This window comes from Scyliorhinus canicula, chromosome 13 (assembly GCF_902713615.1).
Source record: "Scyliorhinus canicula chromosome 13, sScyCan1.1, whole genome shotgun sequence".
NCBI lineage: Eukaryota > Metazoa > Chordata > Chondrichthyes > Carcharhiniformes > Scyliorhinidae > Scyliorhinus > Scyliorhinus canicula.
In genome coordinates this window covers 5554783-5577213 of record NC_052158.1, presented here as the reverse complement: position 1 = coordinate 5577213, position 22431 = coordinate 5554783, and the positions used below count along the sequence as shown (strand labels likewise).

The 22431-nt window shown below is 55.8% G+C and overlaps 1 protein-coding gene across 1 annotated transcript in view; it reads right to left on the bottom strand.

Annotated features, from left to right (window-relative positions):
- Positions 1–22431, bottom strand: part of LOC119975819 (zinc-binding protein A33-like) — a 41139-nt gene that overhangs the window by 3029 nt on the left and 15679 nt on the right. Inside the window, exons 2-6 of the mRNA XM_038815699.1 lie at positions 18263–18667; positions 17287–17382; positions 15330–15563; positions 13170–13192; positions 12961–13076 (exon numbers count right to left, since the gene is read on the bottom strand). Coding sequence (XP_038671627.1) covers positions 12961–13076; positions 13170–13192; positions 15330–15563; positions 17287–17382; positions 18263–18667 — 874 coding nt within the window. The remainder of the gene's footprint in view (positions 1–12960; positions 13077–13169; positions 13193–15329; positions 15564–17286; positions 17383–18262; positions 18668–22431) is intronic.

The window sequence follows — 22431 nt, the reverse complement described above, 5'->3', positions numbered from 1 at the left end:
AGGGAGCGAGAGCGAGGGAGAGAGCGAGGGAGAGAGCGAGAGCGTGGGAGAGAGCGAGAGAGGGAGCGATAGCGAGGGAGAGAGCAAGAGCGAGGGAGATGGCGAGAGCGAGGGAGCGAAAATGAGGGAGAGAGCGAAAGCGAGGGAGAGAGCAAGAGCGAGGGAGATGGCGAGAGCGAGGGAGAGAGCGAAAGCGAGGGAGAGAGTGAGGGAGAAAGCGATGGCGAGGGAGAGAGCGATGGAGAGAGTGAGGGAGAGAGCGAGAGCGAGGAAGAGAGTGAGAGCGAGGAAGAGAGTGAGAGCGAGGGAGAGGGCGAGAGCGAGGGAGAGAGCAAGAGCGAGAGTGAGAGAGAGAGTGAGAGCGAGGAAGAGAGAGCGAGGGAGAGAGAGAGAGAGAGAGCGAGGGAGAGGGGCGCGAGGGAGAGAGCAAGAGCGAGGGAGAGGGCGAGGGAGAGGGCGAGAGCAAGGGAGAGAGCAAGAGCGAGGGAGAGAGCGAGAGCGAGGGAGAGAGCAAGAGCGAGGGAGAGAGCGAGAGCGAGGGAGAGAGCGAGAGCGAGGGAGAGAGCGAGAGCGAGGGAGAGAGCGAGAGCGAGGGAGAGAGCGAGGGAGAGAGCGAGAGCGAGGGAGAGAGCGAGGGAGAGAGCGAGGGAGAGGGAGAGAGCAAGGGAGAGGGAGAGAGCAAGGGAGAGGGAGAGAGCGAGGGAGAGAGCGAGAGCGAGACAAGGGAGAGAGCGAGGGAGGGAGCGAGAGCGAGGGAGGGAGCGAGAGCGAGGGAGGGAGCGAGAGCGATAGCGAGGGAGAGAGCAAGAGCGTGGGAGAGAGCAAGAGCGAGGGAGAGAGCAAGAGTGAGGGAGATGGCGAGAGCAAGACGAGAGAGAGAGCGAGGGAGGGAGCGAGAGCGAGGGAGGGAGCAAGAGTGAGACGAGGGAGAGAGCGAGAGCGAGGGAGAGAGCGAGAGCGAGGGAGAGAGCAAGAGAGATGGCGAGAGCGAGGGAGAGCGAAAGTGAGGGAGAGAGCGAAAGCGAGGGAGAGAGCAAGAGCGAGGGAGATGGCGAGAGTGAGGGAGAAAGCGATGGCGAGGGAGAGAGTGAGAGCGAGGGAGAGGGCGAGAGCGAGGGAGAGAGCAAGAGCGAGGGAGAAAGCGAGAGTGAGGGAGAGAGCAAGAGCGAGGGAGATAGCGAGAGCGAGGGACAGCGAAAGCGAGGGAGAGAGTGAGGGAGAAAGCGATGTCGAGAGCGATGTCGAGAGTGAGGGAGAGAGCAAGAGAGAGAGCGAGGGAGAGAGAGCGAGGGAGAGAGCAAGAGCGAGGGCGCGAGGGAGAGAGCAAGAGCGAGGGAGAGAGCGAGAGAGAGGGAGAGAGCGAGAGAGAGGGAGAGGGCGAGAGCAAGGGAGAGAGCAAGAGTGAGCGAGAGAGCGAAGGGGAGAGCGAGATGAGGGAGAGAGCGAGGGAGTGAGTGAGAGCGAGGGAGTGAGCGAGTGAGAGGGCGAGAGCGAGGGAGAGGGCGAGAGCGAGGGAGAGGGCGAGAGCGAGGGAGAGGGCGAGAGTGAGAGCGAGGGAGAGAGAGAGCGAGGGAGAGAGAGAGAGCGAGGGAGAGGGCGCGAGGGAGAGAGCAAGAGCGAGGGAGAGAGCGAGGGAGAGAGCGAGGGAGAGAGTGTGAGCGAGGGAGAGAGTGAGGGAGAGAGCGAGAGCGAGGGAGAGGGCGTGAGGGAGAGAGCAAGAGCGGGGGAGAGAGCGAGACGAGGGAGACAGCGAGGGAGAGAGCGAGAGCGAGGGAGAGAGTGAGAGCGAGGGAGAGGGCGAGAGCGAGGGAGAGGGCGAGAGCGAGGGAGAGGGCGAGAGCGAGGGAGAGAGCAAGAGCGAGGGAGAGTGCGAGAGTGAAAGCGAGGGAGAGAGAGAGCGAGGGAGAGCGAGAGAGAGAGAGCGAGGGAGAGAGCGAGAGCGAGCGAGAAAGCAAGAGCGAGGGAGAGAGCGAGAGCGAGACGAGGGAGAGAGCGAGGGAGGGAGCGAGAGCGAGGGAGGGAGCGAGAGAGGAAAGAGCGAGAGCGAGACGAGGGAGAGAGCGAGAGAGGGAGCGAGGGTGAGAGCAAGAGCGAGGGAGATGGCGAGAGCGAAAGCGAGGGAGAGCAAGAGCGAGGGAGATAGCGAGAGCGAGGGACAGAGCGAAAGCGAGGGAGAGAGTGAGGGAGAAAGCGATGGCGAGAGCGATGGAGAAAGTGAGGGAGAGAGCAAGAGAGAGAGCGAGAGTGAGTGAGAGAGAGCGAGGGAGAGAGAGAGCGAGGGAGAGCGAGAGAGAGAGCGAGGGAGAGAGCAAGAGCGATGGTGCAAAGGAAAGAGCAAGAGCGAGGGAGAGAACGAGAGAGAGGGAGAGGGCGAGAGCAAGGGAGAGCGCGAGAGTGAGGGAGAGCGAGGGAGAGAGCAAGAGCGAGAGCGAGGGTGAAAGCGAGACCGAGGGAGAGAGTGAGAGCGAGACGAGGGAGGGAGAGAGCGAGGGAGAGAGCGAGGGAGTGAGTGAGAGCGAGGGAGAGGGCGAGAGCGAGGGAGAGAGCGAGGGAGAGATCGAGAGCGAGACAAGGGAGGGAGTGAGAGCGAGGGAGTGAGAGCGAGGGAGAGGGCGAGAGCGAGGGAGAGAGCGAGGGAGAGAGCGTGAGCGAGGGAGAGAGTGAGGGAGAGAGCGAGAGCGAGGGAGAGAGCGAGAGCGAGGGAGAGAGCGAGGGAGAGATCGAGAGCGAGACGAGGGACAGAGTGAGAGCGAGGGTGAGGGCGAGAGCGAGGGAGAGGGCGAGAGCGAGGGAGAGGGCGAGAGCGAGGGAGAGGGCGAGAGCGAGAGCAAGAGCGAGGGAGAGGGCGAGAGCGAGGGAGAGAGCAAGAGCGAGGGAGAGTGCGAGAGTGAAAGCGAGGGAGAGAGAGAGCGAGGGAGAGCGAGAGAGAGAGAGCGAGGGAGAGAGCGAGAGCGAGCGAGAAAGCAAGAGCGAGGGAGAGAGCGAGAGCGAGACGAGGGAGAGAGCGAGGGAGGGAGCGAGAGCGAGGGAGGGAGCGAGAGAGGAAAGAGCGAGAGCGAGACGAGGGAGAGAGCGAGAGAGGGAGCGAGGGTGAGAGCAAGAGCGAGGGAGATGGCGAGAGCGAAAGCGAGGGAGAGCAAGAGCGAGGGAGATAGCGAGAGCGAGGGACAGAGCGAAAGCGAGGGAGAGAGTGAGGGAGAAAGCGATGGCGAGAGCGATGGAGAAAGTGAGGGAGAGAGCAAGAGAGAGAGCGAGAGTGAGTGAGAGAGAGCGAGGGAGAGAGAGAGCGAGGGAGAGCGAGAGAGAGAGCGAGGGAGAGAGCAAGAGCGATGGTGCAAAGGAAAGAGCAAGAGCGAGGGAGAGAACGAGAGAGAGGGAGAGGGCGAGAGCAAGGGAGAGCGCGAGAGTGAGGGAGAGCGAGGGAGAGAGCAAGAGCGAGAGCGAGGGTGAAAGCGAGACCGAGGGAGAGAGTGAGAGCGAGACGAGGGAGGGAGAGAGCGAGGGAGAGAGCGAGGGAGTGAGTGAGAGCGAGGGAGAGGGCGAGAGCGAGGGAGAGAGCGAGGGAGAGATCGAGAGCGAGACAAGGGAGGGAGTGAGAGCGAGGGAGTGAGAGCGAGGGAGAGGGCGAGAGCGAGGGAGAGAGCGAGGGAGAGAGCGTGAGCGAGGGAGAGAGTGAGGGAGAGAGCGAGAGCGAGGGAGAGAGCGAGGGAGAGATCGAGAGCGAGACGAGGGACAGAGTGAGAGCGAGGGAGTGAGAGCGAGGGTGAGGGCGAGAGCGAGGGAGAGGGCGAGAGCGAGGGAGAGGGCGAGAGAGAGGGCGAGAGCGAGAGCAAGAGCGAGGGAGAGGGCGAGAGCGAGGGAGAGAGCAAGAGCGAGGGAGAGAGCGAGCGAGAGTGAGAGCGAGCGAGAACGAGAGAGAGAGCGAGGGAGAGGGCGCGAGGGAGAGAGCAAGAGCAAGGGAGAGAGCGAGAGCAAGAGCGAGGGAGAGAGCGAGGGAGGGAGCGAGGGAGAGAGCGAGGGAGAGAGCGAGGGAGAGAGCAAGAGTGAGGGAGAGAGCAAGGGAGAGAGCGAGGGAGGGAGCGAGAGCGAGGGAGAGAGCGAGAGCGTGGGGAGAGAGCGAGGGAAAGAGCGAGAGCGAGGGAGAAAGCGAGAGCGAGGGAGAGAGCGAGGGAGAGAGTGAGGGAGAGAGCGAGGGAGAGAGAGAGAGAGAGGGAGAGAGCAAGGGAGAGGGCGAGAGCGAGGGAGAGAGCGAGAGCGAGGGTGAGTGAGGGAGAGAGCGAGGGAGAGAGCAAGAGCGAGAGAGATCGAGGGAGAGAGCGAGAGTGAGAACGAGGGAGAGCGAGAGTGAGAGCGAGGGAGAGCGAGAGTGAGAGCGAGGGAGAGCGAGGGAGAGAGCGAGGGAGAGAGCAAGAGCGATGGCGCGAGGGAGAGAGCGAGAGCGAGAGCAAGGGAGAGAGCGAGGGAGAGAGAGCGAGGGAGAGAGAGCGAGGGAGAGAGCCAGGGGGAGAGCGAGAGTGACGGAGAAAGCGAGAGCGAGGGAGAGAGCGAGACGAGGGAGAGAGCGAGACGAGGGAGAGAGCGAGACGAGGGAGAGAGCAAGGGAGAGAGCGAGAGCGAGGGAGAGGGCGAGAGCGAGGGAGAGGGAGAGGGCGCGAGGGAGAGAGCGAGAGCGAGGGAGAGAGCGAGAGCAAGAGTGAGGGAGAGAGCGAGGGAGAGAGCGAGAGCGAGGGAGAGAGCGAGACGAGGGAGACAGCGAGGGAGAGAGCGAGAGCGAGGGAGAGAGTGAGAGCGAGGGAGAGGGCGAGAGCGAGGGAGAGGGCAAGAGCGAGGGAGAGAGCAAGAGCGAGGGAGAGAGCAAGAGCGAGGGGAGAGAGCAAGAGCGAGGGAGAGTGCGAGAGTGAAAGCGAGGGAGAGCGAGAGATAGAGCGAGAAAGCAAGAGCGAGGGGAGAGAGCGAGACAAGGGAGAGAGCGAGGGAGGGAGCGAGAGCGAGGGAGGGAGCGAGAGAGGAAAGAGCGAGAGCGAGACGAGGGAGAGAGCGAGAGCGAGGGAGCGAGCGATAGCGAGGGAGAGAGCAAGAGCGAGGGAAATGGCGAGAGCGAAAGTGAGGGAGAGAGCGAAAGCGAGGGAGAGAGCGAAAGCGAGGGAGAGAGCGAAAGCGAGGGAGAGAGCAAGAGCGAGGGAGATAGCGAGAGCGAGGGAGAGAGTGAGGGAGAGAGCAAGAGAGAGAGCGGGAGAGCGAGGGAGAGAGCGAGGGAGAGCGAGAGAGAGAGCGAGGGAGAGAGCAAGAGCGAGGGCGCGAGGGAGAGAGCAAGAGCGAGGGAGAGAGCGAGAGAGAGGGAGAGGGCGAGAGCAAGGGGAGAGAGCAAGAGTGAGGGAGAGAGCGAGGGAGAGAGCAAGAGCGAGAGCGAGGGAGAGAGCGAGAGCGAGGGAGAGAGCGAGAGCGAGGGAGAGAGCGAGGGGAGAGCGAGAGCGAGGGTGAAAGCGAGACCGAGGGAGAGAGCGAGAGCGAGACGAGGGAGTGAGTGAGAGCGAGGGAGTGAGCGAGGGAGGGCGAGAGCGAGTGAGAGAGCAAGAGCGAGGGAGAGAGCGAGAGCGAGGGAGAGAGCGTGAGCGAGGGAGAGAGTGAGGGAGAGAGCGAGAGCGAGACGAGGGAGAGAGTGAGAGCGAGGGAGAGAGTGAGAGCGAGGGAGAGGGCGAGAGCGAGGGAGAGGGCGAGAGCGAGGGAGAGAGCAAGAGCGAGGGAGAGAGCGAGGGAGAGGGCGAGAGCGAGTGAGAGAGCAAGAGCGAGGGAGAGAGCGAGGGAGAGAGCGAGAGAGAGAGCGAGGGAGAGGGCGCGAGGGAGAGAGCAAGAGCAAGGGAGAGCGAGAGCGAGAGCAAGAGCGAGGGAGAGAGCGAGAGCGAGGGAGGGAGCGAGGGAGAGAGCAAGGGAGAGAGCGAGGGAGGGAGCGAGAGCGTGGGAGAGAGCGAGGGAGAGAGTGAGAGCGAGGGAGAGGGCGAGAGTGAGCGAGGGAGAAAGAGAGCGAGGGAGAGGGCGCGAGGGAGAGAGCAAGAGCGAGGGAGAGAGCGAGGGAGAGAGCGAGAGCGAGGGAGAGAGCGAGAGCGAGGGAGAGAGTGTGAGCGAGAGCGAGGGAGAGAGCGAGGGAGAGGGCGTGAGGGAGAGAGCAAGAGCGAGGGAGAGAGCGAGACGAGGGAGACAGCGAGGGAGAGAGCGAGAGCGAGGGAGAGAGTGAGAGCGAGGGAGAGGGCGAGAGCGAGGGAGAGGGCGAGAGCGAGGGAGAGAGCAAGAGCGAGGGAGAGTGCGAGAGTGAAAGCGAGGGAGAGAGAGAGCGAGAGAGAGAGAGCGAGGGAGACAGCGAGAGCGAGCGAGAAAGCAAGAGCGAGGGAGGGAGCGAGAGCGAGGGAGGGAGCGAGAGAGGAAAGAGCGAGAGCGAGACGAGGGAGAGAGCAAGAGCGAGGGAGATGGCGAGAGCGAAAGTGAGGGAGAGAGCGTGAGGGAGAGAGCGAAAGCCAGGGAGAGCAAGAGCAAGGGAGATAGCGAGAGCGAGGGACAGAGCGAAAGCGAGGGAGAGAGTGAGGGAGAAAGCGATGGCGAGAGCGATGGAGAATGTGAGGGAGAGAGCAAGAGAGAGAGCGAGAGTGAGAGAGAGCAAGGGAGAGAGCAAGAGTGAGGGAGAGAGCAAGGGAGAGAGCGAGGGAGAGAGCGAGAGCGAGGGAGAAAGCGAGAGCGAGGGAGAGAGCGAGGGAGAGAGCGAGAGCGTGGGAGAGAGCGAGAGCGTGGGAGAGAGCGAGGGAGAGAGCGAGAGCGAGGGAGAGAGCGAGGGAGAGAGTGAGGGAGAGAGCGAGGGCGAGGGAGAGAGCAAGTGAGAGGGCGAGAGCGAGGGAGAGAGCAAGAGCGAGGGTGAGTGAGGGAGAGAGCAAGGGAGAGAGCGAGGGAGAGAGCGAGAGCGTGGGAGAGAGCGAGGGAGAGAGCGAGAGCGAGGGGGAGAGAGCGAGGGCGAGGGAGAGAGCAAGTGAGAGGGCGAGAGCGAGGGAGAGAGCGAGAGCGAGGGAGAGAGCGAGAGTGAGGGAGAGAGCGAGGGAGAGAGCGAGAGCGAGAGAGATCGAGGGAGAGAGCGAGGGAGAGGGCGAGAGCGAGAGAGATCGAGGGAGAGAGTGAGAACGAGGGAGAGCGAGAGTGAGAGCGAGGGAGAGCGAGAGTGAGAGCGAGGGAGAGAGCAAGAGCGATGGCGCGACGGAGAGAGCAAGAGCGAGGGAGAGGGAGAGAGCGAGGGAGAGAGCGAGGGGGAGAGTGAGAGCGAGGGAGAAAGCGAGAGCGAGGGAGAGAGCGAGACGAGGGAGAGAGCAAGGGAGAGAGCGAGAGCGAGGGAGAGGGCGAGAGCGAGGGAGAGGGCGAGGGAGAGAGCAAGAGCTAGGGAGAGAGAGAGCGAGGGAAAGAGCGAGGGAGAGGGCGCGAGGGAGAGAGCGAGAGCGAGAGCAAGAGTGAGGGAGAGAGCGAGGGAGAGAGCGAGACGAGGGAGACAGCGAGGGAGAGAGCGAGAGCGAGGGAGAAAGTGAGCGAGGGAGAGGGCGAGAGCGAGGGAGAGGGCGAGAGCGAGGGAGAGAGCGAGGGAGAGGGTGACAGCGAGGGAGAGAGCAAGAGCGAGGGAGAGTGCGAGAGTGAAAGCGAGGGAGAGAGAGAGCGAGGGAGAGGGCGAGAGCGAGGGAGAGGGCGAGAGCGAGGGAGAGAGCAAAAGCGAGGGAGAGGGCGAGAGCGAGTGAGAGAGCAAGAGCGAGGGAGAGAGCGAGTGAGAGTGAGAGCGAGAGAGAGAGCGAGGGAGAGGGCGCGAGGGAGAGAGCAAGAGCGAGGGAGAGAGCGAGGGAGGGAGCGAGGGAGAGAGCAAGAGTGAGGGAGAGAGCAAGGGAGAGAGCGAGGGAGAGAGCGAGAGCGAGGGAGAAAGCGAGAGCGAGGGAGAGAGCGAGAGCGAGGGAGAGAGCGAGAGCGAGGAGAGAGAGGGGAGAGAGAGTGAGGGAGGGAGCGAGAGCGAGGGAGAGAGCGAGGGAGAGAGCGAGAGCGAGGGAGAAAGCGAGAGCGAGGGAGAGAGCGAGAGCGAGGGAGAGAGCGAGGGAGAGAGAGAGAGGGAGAGAGAGAGAGGGAGAGAGCGAGGGCGAGGGAGAGAGCGAGGGAGAGGGCGAGAGAGATCGAGGGAGCGAGGGAGAAAGCGAGAGCGAGGGAGAGAGCGAGACGAGGGAGAGAGCGAGGGAGAGGGCGAGAGCGAGGGAGAGGGCGAGAGCGAGGGAGAGGGCGAGAGCGAGGGAGAGAGCGAGGGAGAGAGAGAGAGCGAGGGAGAGCGAGAGAGAGAGCGAGGGCGAGAGGGAGAGAGCAAGAGCGAGGGAGAGAGCGAGAGCGAGACGAGGGAGAGAGTGAGAGCGAGGGAGAGGGCGAGAGCGAGGGAGAGGGCGAGAGCGAGGGAGAGGGCGAGAGCGAGGGAGAGGGCGAGAGCGAGGGAGAGGGCGAGAGTGAGGGAGAGAGCGAGAGAGAGGGAGAGAGCGTGAGCGAAGGAGAGTGAGAGCGAGGGAGAGAGCAAGAGTGAGGGAGAGAGCAAGAGCGAGGGAGAGAGCGAGAGCAAGACGAGGGAGAGAGCGAGAGCGAGGGAGAGAGTGAGAGCGAGGGAGAGGGCGAGAGCGAGGGAGAGGGCGAGAGCGAGGGGAGAGGGCGAGAGCGAGGGAGAGAGCAAGAGCGAGGGAGAGAGCGAGAGCGAGAGCAAAACGAGGGAGAGAGCGAGAGCGAGGGAGAGAGTGAGAGCGAGGGAGAGAGTGAGAGCGAGGGAGAGGGCGAGAGCGAGGGAGAGGGCGAGGGAGAGAGCAAGAGCGAGGGAGAGAGCGAGAGTGAGAGCGAGGGAGAGAGAGAGCGCGAGGGAGAGGGCGCGAGGGAGAGAGCAAGAGCGAGGGAGAGAGCAAGAGCGAGGGAGAGAGCGAGAGTGAGGGAGAGAGCGAGAGTGAGGGAGAGAGCGAGGGAGAGAGCGAGGGAGAGGGAGAGAGCGAGAGAGAGAGCGAGGGAGAAAGCGAGAGCGAGGGAGAGAGCGAGAGCGAGCGAGGGAGAGAGTGAGGGAGAGAGCGAGGGAGAGAGAGAGAGCAAGAGCGAGGGAGAGAGCAAGAGAGGGCGAGAGCGATGGAGAGAGCGAGGGAGACAGCGAGAGCGAGGGAGAGGGTGAGTGAGGGAGAGTGCGAGGGAGAGAGTGAGAGCGAGAGAGATCGATGGAGAGAGTGAGGGAGTGGGCGAGGGAGAGCGAGGGGCGAGAATGAGAGCGAGGGAGTGAGCAAAGGAGAGAGCGAGGGAAAGAGCAAGAGCGGGAGTGAAGGAGGGCAAGGTGAGGAAATGTGATGGGGTGGGAAAGCAAAGGTGAGGGAGAGCGAGGGGGAGAGAGAGCGAGGGGGAGGAGAGCGTGGGGGAGGGAGAGCGAGGGGGAGGGAGAGCGAGGGGGAGGGAGAGCGAGGGGGAGGGAGAGCGAGGGGGAGGAGAGCGAGGGGGAGGGAGAGCGAAGGTGAGAGCAAAAGTGAGGCAGAGAGTAAGGGAGGCAAGGATAGAGAGGGCAAGGGGGAAAGCGAGGACGAGAGCTCGGGTAGGAGTGAGGGACTGAACGAGAGAGAGAGAGAGATCAAGGGAGAGAGCAAGAGAGAGAGTGAGGAAGAGCAAGAATGAGGGTGAGATCAAGGGAGAGCACAAGGGAGAGAGTGAGATTGAGGGAGAGAGCAAGAGTGAGAGAACGAGCGAGCTGAAGAGCGAGTGAGAGAACGAGCGAGCTGAAGAGTGAGGGAGAGAGCGAGACAAAGGGAGCAAAAGCGAGGCAGTCCAGGAGAGAGCAAGAGTGAGAACAAGGGAGAGAGTGAGATCGAGGCAGAGAGCGAGAGGGAAGGAGAGAGCAAGAGCGAGAGAAAGAGTGGGAGCTAGGGAGAGTGAGGGGGAACGTGAGAAACTGAGGGAGCGAGTGAGGGCGAAGGAGAGCCAAGGGGTGGGAGTGCAAGGGGGTGATGCACTATCAATTAAGACGAGACGAGAGTAGAGAGCAATCAAGCTTTATTACAAAAAGATGTGTGGCCTTCTACAGCTGCTGCCGAAATGGCTACAGCTCGGAGAGCCCACACATTTATAATCCGCCTACTGGGCGGAGCCAGCAGGCAGGGATCTACCCCCGTATCTGTAATACAGGGGCCTTACCGTAATACCAATATATATAATATAATACAACAGTGGTGACTACCACAGACACCCCGTTAAAAAAAGAGTCCAGCAGGGGTGGTGGAAAACTATTTACGTGTTTGTATGTGAGCATTTTTAAAGTGTACAGTTTGAGAAAAAGTTCACAAATTCAGCCGGTCGGGTGCCTTGATCCTCCGTCGTGAGCGCCGCAGTCCCGGTGGTGACGCAGGCGCCAGCTTGGTCGCCGGTGACTCTGGGAGAGTGTTGTCCTCATCCCCGGGTGGAACCAGTGAGAGGACGGATCGTCCTGGAGTGGGGGCTGTGGTGAGGTGCGCTGAGGGGAGGGTGGGTGGCGCAGGGGCAGTTGGGGTGGGGGGGACCCAGCTGGTGCCAGATCCCTGAGGGAGACTGTGTTTTGGTGGCCGTCGGGGTACACCATGTAAGCGTACTGCGGGTTTGCATGGAGTAGCTGACCAACAGGGCCGCCTTGTGGAACCGCACGTGCTTGCGGAGGAGAATGGGTTCTAGAGCTGCCAGCCATGTCGGGAGCGAAACCCCGGAGGTGGACTTCTTGGGGAAGGCAAAGAGACATTCATTGGGGTTTCATTAGTCGCAGTGCACAGTAGCGATCGGATGGAGTGGAGGGCGTCGGGTAGGACCTCCTGCCAGCGGGAGACCGGGAGATTTTTAGACCAGCGGGCCAGCAGGACGGCCTCCCAGACGTTCCCATTCTCCCTCTCCACCTGCCCGTTTTCCCGGGGTTTGTAGCTGGTCGTCCTACTCAAGGCAATGCCCTTGCTGAGCAGGAATTGACGCAGCTCATCACTCAGAAAGGAGGATCCCTGGTCACTGTGGACGTAAGCGGGGAAACCGAACAGAGTGAAGATGGAATTAAGGGCTTTGACGACTGTGGCAGCCGTCATATCGGGGCATGGAATGGTGAAGGGGAATCTGGGGTATTCGTCAACCACGTTAAGGAAGTACGTGTTTCGGTCAGAGGAGGGGAGGGGCCCTTTGAAGTCCATGCTGAAGCGTTCAAAGAGGCTGGAGGCCTTCACCAGGTGCGCCCGGTCTGGCCGGTAGAAGTGCGGTTTGCACTCCGCACCTGGCGGTCTCTGTTGACCGCCCTCACTTCCGCAATGGAGTAAGGCAGGTTACGGGCCTTTATGAAATGAAAGAACCGGGTGACCCCTGGGTGACAGAGACCATCGTGTAGGGCCTGGAGCCGGTCCACTTGTGCGCTGGCACATGTACATCGAGATAGGGCATCACGGGGGTCGTTGAGCTTACCGAGGCTTTACAAAATCTCATACTTGTAGGTGGAGAGCTCGATCTTCCACCTCAAGATTTTATCATTTTTGATCTTGCCCAGCTGTGTTTTGTTGAACATGAAGGCTACCGACTGTTGGTCTGTGAGGAGAGTGAATCTCCTGCCGGCCAGGTAATGCCTCCAATGCCGCACAGCTTCAACGATAGCTTGGGCCTCCTTTTCGATGGAGGAGTGCTGACTACCACAGGGGGGAGGGAGACCAAGGGAGAGAAAATGAGGGTGAGGAAAAGTGCGTGATAGAGCGAGTGGAAAGATCGGGAAAGAGCGAGTGAGAGGGCGAGAGCAAGCGAGGGATTGGAAGAGAGAGGGACAGTGAGATCAAGGCAGAGTGAGTGTGAGAAAGGGACAAGCGGGAGTGAGGGAGAGCGAGTGTGTGCGTGTGAGTGTGTGAGCGTGTGTGTGTGAGCGTGAGTAGAGGGTGGGGTGAGTTTAAGTGGGGAGGGGGGTTAGGAATTAGATAATAGTCAATCTGTTGTATTTGCTGCACATTTAATTATAGTTAGTGTTATCAATAAAATTAATTGTTTTTAAATTTACAAACCTGGTGACTGTAATTATTGGGCGGTTAAGGACCAAAGACTTTGGGGGCTGAATTCGCCAGACTCCGGCTCCAAAATCGCAGCCGCACCGGGGAGGAGAATCCATTTCCGCGCATGGAATCGGGACCGTCCCCGAGAAGCGCCGTGCCCGTATCCACTACCAGCGGCCATTGCTGGAGACCCTCCCATCATTCTCCGCCCCCAACTGGCCGAATTCCTGATGGCGTGGATCTAACATGGTCCTGCCGGTCGGTATACTCATGTGGCAACTGCGGACTGATCCGCGGCCGCCATGGTTGGAAGCGGGCTGATTGGAGGGCAGGGGGGGCCTTATACGGCACCAGGCTAATTTTGGGAGGGCGCGTGGTCCTGGTCGGGCACGCGGACGATCGGGGGCACTCAGACTATTTGGTCTGAGTCCGCCATGGAGCACGGAAAGGCCACTCATGGCCGTCACCGTGTACATGCGCGACCTCTGACCCGGACGTGCGGGGGCCCGTACAGCAGCAAAAGCTGTAAGCTTCCCGACGGGTCCCTGATAGCCCCCTGCAGGGCGAGGAATATGTGGCCCTTTCACGCCAGTTTTTCTGTCCCGAAAGGCCACAGTTTCTGCGACGGTGTGGGAACATAGTCCCAAAAACGGAGAATCCCGCCCTGGGTGTTTTCCGATGAATTCTTTATTAATTTAAATTGTGCTGTTATTCTGGGTCAAGTGGGGCTGAATTGACTGCGCACTAGCCCAGGGCGTCGTAACAATATCTGATCTGACAATTCTGTATGTTAATAGAAAACTGACCGAAGTAAAATCTAATCCGTTACAAATACAATTCTATATTTAATATAAAGAGACCGATCCCTTCCACTAATAATAGAGAGCTGTTTAATAGCTGGGGTCAGGAAGCTCACACCCACCTGTATTAATCACCGTCAGCATCTTTTTCCACACTCTGTACTGCAGTGAGCCAATGTACTTCCCCACATTTATTAAAGGGTAAACCTCCTGTGGCTCTGGGAGAGTTCGCTTCAGTCTGAAACAGGAGGTAAAGGTCAGTGTTGGATCATTCCAGGCTGGCCGAGAAATATGTTAGAAATTAAAGTCAAATCAAGGGGGTAAATTTTACCTTTTCTGTAAATCCGGAAATTTCTGTGGAACAAGAACAATTATTACTGTTTGTGTTTGGAGAACATTTTATCACAAAAAGTAAAGTAACAGATTGGATTCCACAGAAAAGTACATTTAAATATAGAAAGTTATTGGACTGCCTCTTGCTGTCCTCACTGGACTGAGAGTTGCTCCACAATATTACAAATGACTCGATCTTACTGCACAACACAAGTCACAGAGTTACAATCCAATTATAAAATCCTCAATGTCCAATTACTGGAATTAATTTATTAACACTCACTTGGTGGAACAGATCTTGAATATTGCTGGAAATACAGACATGTTCCTGATGGAAAATGACCAGATGAACAGGAATTCCATTGTCATGAAGTACAGGTTATTAAACAGACAGGGTCAATGATATACATGTTGTAAACGTTGAGAAGTCCACAGAGAGAAAAATGTCCAGTTTGGGGACAATTCCGAGTTTGTTGGCAATTCCGGATTTGTGGACAATTCTGGTTTGGGGACAATTCCGGTTTGGGGACAATTCTGGTTTGGGGACAATTCCAGGTTTGTGGACAATTCCGGTTTGTGGACAATTCCAGGTTTTTGGAGAATTCCGGTTTGTGGAGAATTCCAGTTTGTGGACAATTCTGGGTTTGTGGACAATTCCGGATTTGTGGACAATTCCGGGTTTGTGGACAATTCCAGTTTGTGAACAATTCCGGGTTTGTGGATAATTCCAGTTTGTGAACAATTCCGGGTTTGTGGACAATTCTGGGTTTGTGGACAGCCGGATTTTGGGGGCCTGTACCTGTACCAGTGTCCAATAGAAATCACCGACTACCCAATGTTAGTTTAACCTTCAGTCTTGGGACTCATCAAACTTGTCTTTGAATCTTTGCCTGCAATGATACTACAGATAGAGTGTCAACCCACTCTGTGTAAGCTGATAAGCTGAAGCAGACAGAATGCATTCTAATGTCAGCTCCACTTGCTGTGAGTCACACTGAGCTCAATGAGCAACCAGCTGAGTGGGAACTCCATTGTCAGAGGGAGCGGCTTTCCACTCAGATCTGAAACCCAGCTCTCTTCTGTCTGCTCAGGTGAAGGGAAAAGATCCCAAGACTCTATTCCAAGAAGAGCACAGGAGTCTCTCAGTGTCCTGGTCAACATTTATCCCTCACCCAACACTGTTCAAATAGATTCATCAGCATCTCAGTACACAGCAGATAATTCACTAAAGTAAATACTCAGGGGATTCACTGAACTTCCTGGGAAATTCTGAAAATCAAATTGATCTTAATTTAAATGTTTTCAGTGTGGAGACTCTCCCCTCTCACTCTCTGAACATTGAACTATTTAACTGCTGGGAGGAAGCTTTACCTATCTGTGTATCTGACCCTGTGGAGAGCTCTCTCCTGGACAGAATCATTCCAGTTCTAGCCGGGGAGCAGCCAAGCATTGGAAACATGGTCCTGCCTGGCTGGATCCTAGACTGTAGTTCCCAGTCTCACACCAACAGCTCGCCTGGAAATGTCCACTCAGGGGAGAATGGTCTGACCATTCGGAGGGTTCCTCACTGAATGAAGCTGATTTTCTTCATTGTTTAATTTGATGAAACTATCCCTCTTGAATATTACAGTAAACAAGCTCCAGATTTGGGCAGCACGGTAGCATGGTGGTTAGCATAAATGCTTCACAGCTCCAGGGTCCCAGGTTCGATTCCCGGCTGGGTCACTGTCTGTGCGGAGTCTGCATGTCCTCCCCGTGTGTGCGTGGGTTTCCTCCGGGTGCTCCGGTTTCCTCCCACAGTCCAAAGATGTGCGGGTTAGGTGGATTGGCCATGATAAATTGCCCATAGTGTCCTAAAAAATAAGGTTAATGGGGGTTGTTGGGTTACTGGTATAGGGTGGATACGTGGGCTTGAGTAGGGTGATCATTGCTCGGCACAACATTGAGGGCCGAAGGGCCTGTTCTATGCTGTACTGTTCTAATTCTAATTTAGTCATTTCCGTGTTAAAGAGCCGTTAGTGATCTTGGGTGACACAGGGAAAACCAAATGTCTCAGGTAATTGGGGTTGTTTTGGTCGGTGAGTTTTATATTCTGGGTTTTGATGACAACCTGCTCATTCTTCAAGATGGTGAAGGAGAGAAAAATAAATAAAGTTACCGTTAAAAACTTGAAGTTGTCCTGTTCGCTCAGCTCTTGTTCAATATCCTGAACAGTGACTGAAAGCGATGAGATTTCCTCCGTTATCTTCTCAATCCTCTCCTTCATCTCCTGACTCTTTTTCTCTTTCTCCAGTTTCAGATCTTCCAACTCAATCCTCTCTTCCTCACGGAGAAACTGGTGAAGTTTTTCAAATTGGGCTTTAATCTGTTTCTCTGTCTTTACACTTTGGTCCTTTGGGAAATATCAGTGAGATTGAAAATTAAATGAGGATTTTTAAAAGGTTGTTCAGCCTGAACAGTTCAGATAAGATTATAGCGAGCAGTGGTCACGGGGCAGACTCACAATGGAGATTCCCGGCTGAGAGACAATAGATAATAGACTTACCAGATTATATTGATTCAGAGGAGAGATGAGCAGGTGTGTAGATGATGGTAGTGCAGCTGATGTCATTTATATGGATTTCAGCAAAGCATTTGACAAGGTTCCACATGGGACACCGATACAGAAAGCACATGGGATACACGGGGTAACTTTATACGGTGGATTCAAAATTGGCTTAGTTACAGGAGAGAGAGTGATGACAGACGGCTGCTTTAGTGACTGGAAGCCAGTGGTATACCACAGGAATCTTTACTGGGCCCCCCATTATTCCTCATTTATATAAACAACATGGATGTCTATGTGGGGGATAGGATCAGTAAGTTTGCGGATGCCACAAACATTGGCCGATAGTTAACAGGAAGGCTGAGAGTCTTGGGTTACAGGAAGATGATTGACGGGATGGTCAAATGGGCAGATAAGTGGCAGATGGAATCTAACTATGAAAAGTGTGAGGTGATACACTTTGGAAGGAATAATTTGACAAGGATGTATTCAATGAACATCCTGAGACTGGTAAGTTCTGAGGAACAAAGATACCTTGGTGTGTTTGTCCATTGATCTCGGACGGCGGGAGGGTGCAGTTCTGGACACCACATTACAGGAAGGATGTGATGGCACTGGAGGGGGTGCAGAGGTGATTCACCAGGATGTTGCCTGGGATGGAACGTTTAAGTTATGGAGGTAGGTTGGATAGGCTTGGGATATTCTCGCTGGAGCAGAGAAGACTGAGGGGCGAACTGATCGAGGTGTACAAGATTATGAGGGGCATGGAAAGGATGGATAGGGAACAGCTGTTCCCCTCAGTCACGAGGGGACACAAGGTCAAGGTGAGGGGCAGGAGGTTCTGGGGGGATGTGAGGAAAAAACATTTTAATCCAGAGGTTTGTGACAGTCTGAGTGCACTGCCTGGGAGGGTGGTAGAGGCGGGTTGCCTCACATTCTTTAAAAAGTAACTGGATGAGTATTTGGCACGTCATAACATTCAAGGCTATGGGCCAAGTGATGGTAAATGGGATCAGGGATGTAGGTCAGGTGTTTTTCATGTGTCGGTGCAGACTTGATGGGCTGAAGGGCCTTATTCTGCACTGTATGATTCTGCGATTTTGTGACTATCTTGAATTTTAATCTCCAAGTGGAAACATTTTCCCTGTATCCACACTATCGAACCTGGTCATAATTTTAAAGAACTCTTCAGGTCACCTCACAGCTTCGCATTTAATCTTTCCCAAAAGGTGTAATTTCTCACTTCTGGTATCATCTGTACAAATATAGATTTTTGCACCTTTTCCAATTTACAATATGGAGTCCAGAATTCTGACCAGAACAATCCTGGACGTCTACAATTCCGTACAGAATACAAAACAAAATAAGATCGGGGCGGGATTCTCCGGACCCCAGCCGCATGTTTCTCAGCGACACGCCATTCGCTCCTGGCGGGATTCTCTCTTCCCGCTGCTTGTCAATGAGATTACCCATTGAAGAAACCTCATGCTGCCGGGAAACCCGCGGGCTGGGCTGCTCTTCCAGCGGGAAAAGAGAATTCCAGAGATCAGAGAATTCCGGCCAGAATTACCTGAATGTGGGTTAACGTTTCTTCATGATCACTTTTTACATCCTCACGTTCCTCCTCCTGCTCCTGGATCAGCTTCAGTGAGGTTTGCAGTTCCTCCTGAACAAAGAATAATATTGGTTTGTACATTTTCATAATGAAACACCCAAAATAGAGTACCACACTGTTCAAATAAAAAATCTGGGGCGGGATTCTCCTACCCCCACCGCCAGGCCGGCAAATCGCCGAGGGGCGGCATGAATTCCGCCCTGACGCCGGCTGCCAAATTCTCCGGCGCTGGTTTTTTGGCAGGGGCGGAAATCGCGCCGCGCCGGTCGGGGCCGTTGGCAGCGGACCCGCCAGTGTTTCTCCACTCCGCAATGGGCCGAGGGGCCGCCGGTTTTCGGCCTTTCCCGCCGGCTGAATGGTTAAAGTCTCAGAAGAAGGCAGCAGGGTAGCATGGTGGTTAGCATAAATGCTTCACAGCTCCAGGGTCCCAGGTTCGATTCCCGGCTGGGTCACTGTCTGTGTGGAGTCTGCACGTCCTCCCCCTGTGTGCGTGGGTTTCCTCCGGGTGCTCCGGTTTCCTCCCACAGTCCAAAGATGTGCGGGTTAGGTGGATTGGCCATGCTAAATTGCCCGTAGTGTCCTAATAAAAGTAAGGTTAAGGGGGGGGTTGTTGGGTTACGGGTATAGGGTGGATACGTGGGTTGAGTAGGGTGATCATGGCTCGGCACAACATTGAGGGCCGAAGGGCCTGTTCTGTGCTGTACTGTTCTATGTTCTAAGAACAATCTAATATAGAGTGTTTAGACTAAAGTGAAATTCCTTCCCTTTTTGTTCCTGGTTTCTGAAGCATTGATACAAATAACAGTTCATCTAAAAACTGAGTAATTAAATAATGAACATCGAGAGACACTCAAACCCAAATCTGTGAATGTTCCCTGTTCAGGATTCTGGTCTCTGTTTCTGTATTTTATTTTACACAGTATCTCCTCACCTTAAACTCTTCAGCAGCTTCGTCCACTGGCAGCAACTCGTGGTTTTGATGATTTTTTGAACTTTGACAAACCAGACAGATGGGCTGATTGTCAGTTTTGCAAAATAATTTCAGCTTCTCCTTGTGACGGCTGCATTCCTGCTGAATTTTATCACCTTTATCACTTTTTAAAAATGCCTCCACGATGTTTGAGAGGATGCGGATCAGTCTCAGATCCTGAGATGAATTCTCCTTTCTACAGACAGGACAGGAGGTGGAGTCAGCTTTCTCCCAGTACTGGGTTATACAGGATCGACAGAAGCTGTGATCACAGTCGAGTAAGACAGGATCATTATACAGATCATGGCAAACAGCACAGGAAAGTTCATCTTCCATCTCGAAGGACTGGTCACCTTGTTCTGTGCTCTAAGTAAAATGATGATCAGAGTTCAGTGAAATAATTTTAGTTTCATTTCCCGATTCCAGCAGCAACTTTATTTTAGAAATGTTTTTATTAAGGCATTATATATTTATCTAACACAACCATAACCAAAAAGAGAACACAAACAGGAATTTGCACAGCAAATAAATAGCAACCACTTCACCATCCACCCTCCCTGCCGTTACCCTCCCAGCCTTCTTTTTTACCCCCCAACACCCCCTCCCTCTCCCTGACTTGATTTTTCCCAGCCTGAGGAATTCCGCAAGGTTGTTCACCCACACCACAGGTTTCGGTGACCCCGAGTCCCTCCATTCCAGCAAGATCCGTCTCCGGACGACCAGGGAGGCAAAGGCCAGAACGTCGGCCTCTCCGGGTCTTCCAACACTCCTAAATCGACACTTCTGGCCTCGGGGCAACCTTCACCCTCAGCACTAGGACATAATGTCTGCAAACCCTCGCCAGAATCCCTCCAGTTTCAGACAGACCCAAAACATGTGGACATGGTTTGCAGGCCCACTGTGCACTGCCCACATCTATCCTCCACCCCCTCAAAGAACCTGCTCATTCTGGCCACCGTCACATGCGCCCTGTGAACTACCTTAAATTGAATAAGACTAAGCCTAGCATACAAAGATGATGAGTTCACTATTCTCAAAGCCTCCTCTCAGCCCAGCCTTCAACTCCCTCCCCAGTTCTACCTCCCACTTCCGCATAACTTCTCGTATTGCAGCGCCCTCCCAGGGCTTTAATACTTTGTATACCTCCGACACCCTACCCTCGACAAGTTTTCAACACCACCTTATCCTGCAACCCTGTGGGTGACAGGTCAGGAAAGGACGCCACCTGCTTCCTCACGTAGTCCCTCGCCTGCAAGTACTGGAAGCCATTTCCACTGGTCAGCATATACTCCTCTTCCAGCCCCTCCAGGCTCGGAAAGCTGTCTCCAATGACTAGGTCCTCACAATACCCGCCCGCAGCCATCCCTGGAACCTTGCGTCCATCCCACCCAGATTCCCACAGATTGGTGCCCAAACCGAGGCACCCTCCAGCCTCAGATGTTGCCGCCACTGTCCCCACACCGTCAGGGCTGCCACCACCACCGGACTTGTGGAGTACCAGGCAGGGGGAAACGCCTTTGGCGCCGTCAACAGTGCCCCTAAACTCATGTCCTTCCACGAGGCTGCCTCCATTCACTCCCACATCGACCCCTCCCCCACTACCTAACCACGGCTATATTTGCTGCCCAGTATTAGTACATCAAATTTGGCAAGGCCACCCCCCCCCCCCGCTCCAGCAGCACCTTCTTCACTCGAGGGGCTTTACTCACCCACACAAACCCCGAGATCAGTGGATTAACCTTCCTAAAAAAAGCATTTGGACCAAAGCTTGGGAGGTTAGGGAACACAACTAAAAACCTCGGGAGGACCGTCATCTTCACAGACTGCACCCACCCCGCCAATAACACTGAGAGCACATCCCACCTCTTAAAATCCCCCTTCATTGGCTGCACCGAGTGTGAAATTCAGTTGATGTAACTGCTCCCAGCCCCGCACCACCTGGATGGCCAAATATCTAACATTCACCCCACTACCTTGAACGGCAGCTCACCCAGCCTCCTCTCCTGCCCCCTTGCCTGGAGCGGGAAGACCTCACCGTCCCCCATGTCTAGCCTATACCCAGAGAACCGTCCAAATTCCTCAAATATGCCTATGATTCCGCCAATACCCTCCAGTGGGTTTGATTATAAAGCAGTAAGTTGACTGCATACAATGAGACCCTGTGCTCCACCCCCTCCGCACTATCCCCTGCCACCCACTTGACATTCCAAGCGCCATTGCCAATGGCTCTATCGCCAAGGCAAAGAGCAATGGGGAGAGTGGGCATCCCTGCAACAACAACGAAACAGAACACGCGGAGGCCTTGTTCATCGTCGCCGGGGACTTCAACAAGGCCAACCTGAAGAGTGTGTTGCCAAAATTTCACCAGCACATCTCCTGTCCCACCAGAGGGGACAACACCCTTGATCACTGCTACACAAAAATCAAGGGCGGCTACCGTTCCATCCCCCAGACCGCACTTTGGAAACTGAGACCAAAAGACGGTACTCCTTCTCCCGTCATACAAGCAGAAGCTGAAGCGGGAGAATCCGGCTAAGAAAGTTGGGCAGTGCTAGTCCGAGGAAACAGTATCCCGGAGGGACGAAGTGTGGAGGCAGTGGTCTCTATGGACGCGGAGAAGGCCTTTAACTGGGTAGAGTGGGACTATCGCATCCTACTCACCTTTTCCCCATACTCAGACTGTCTCTCTGGCCTTCCGCAACTGTCCAACCGTCTTACCCGTAGACACCAACCCAAACTCCACTGGAGTTTCTGACGCTCCTTCAGCAGCCCTGGCTCAAGTGCCTTCGAATAGTCCCCTATCAACCTGCAGGATCCTATCCACCATCCTCGCCATCTCTGCCCACTCCATCTTGTCCCTCTGGCCCACATCAATATAAACTCCCCCCTAACCACTGCCTTAAGCACCTCCCAAAGAGTGGCGGCTAAATCATTCAGCTCCATGCACACCCATGAATAGTAGCCCTCACCCTCACACACACCACCTCATCTGCTACCAATCCCACATCGAACCTCCACTGCAGGTGCTGGGCTCCCCCCCAATCCACTTGCAAATCCCCCCAATGCAGTGCGTGAACCGAGACCATAATAGCCGAGCTCTCCCTAGCCGACCACTATCGCCAGCAGAGTCTTATCCATCACAAAGTAGTCAATCCGGGAGTACATCTTATGTATATGGGAGAAGAACGAAAAATCCTTCGTCCTCGGCCTTCCATGGGTCTACTCCTCCCATGCATTCCATAAACCCATTCAGTTTCAACACCTCCGCAGATACTCTCCCTGACCGTGGACTCGACTGATCCAACTTCGGCTCTATAACTGTGTTAAAATCCTCTCCCATTATCAGCCGATGAGAGCCCAGGTCCGGGATCTTCCCAGCACTCGCCTCATGAATTCAGCATCGTCTCAGTTTGGGGCACAGATGCTCACCAGGACCACTGGCAACCCCTTCACTTTCCCACTCACCATCACAAACCTGCTCCCCGAATCTGCTACTATATTCCCCACCTCAAACGTTAACCGCTTATTTATTTATTTTAAAAAATAATTTTTATTGAAAAATTTTGAATTTATACAACATCAAACCATACTAAAATACCAACGATAACAGTAATAACAACAATCATGAACCTTCGCCCCTCCTCAATGAACAATCCAATATATTAACAACAACTTAAGTTAACACAATGTTAAGTTACATAACCGTAGAAACTATAGTAAGGAACGCCCTTGCCCCCCCCCCCCCCCCCCCCCCCAGGTTGCTGCTGCCATTGACTAATATACCTATCTTTGAGCCAGGAAGTCCAGAAAAGGCTGCCACCGTTTATACAACCCTTGTACTGATCCTCTCAGGGCAAATTTGACCCTTTCCAACTTTATAAATCCCGCCATGTCATTGCCCCAGGTCTCCACCCTTGGGGGCCTCGCATCCTTCCACTGCAGCAAATTCTCCGCCGGGCTGCTAGGGACGCAAAGGCCAGGACACCGGCCTCTTTCGCCTCCTGCACTCCCGGCTCCACCACAACTCCGAAAATCGCGAGTCCCCACCCTGGATCCAACCACCCTCGACACCGTCCCCGCCACCCCCTTCCAGAATTCCTCCAGTGCTGGGCATGCCCAGAACATATGGG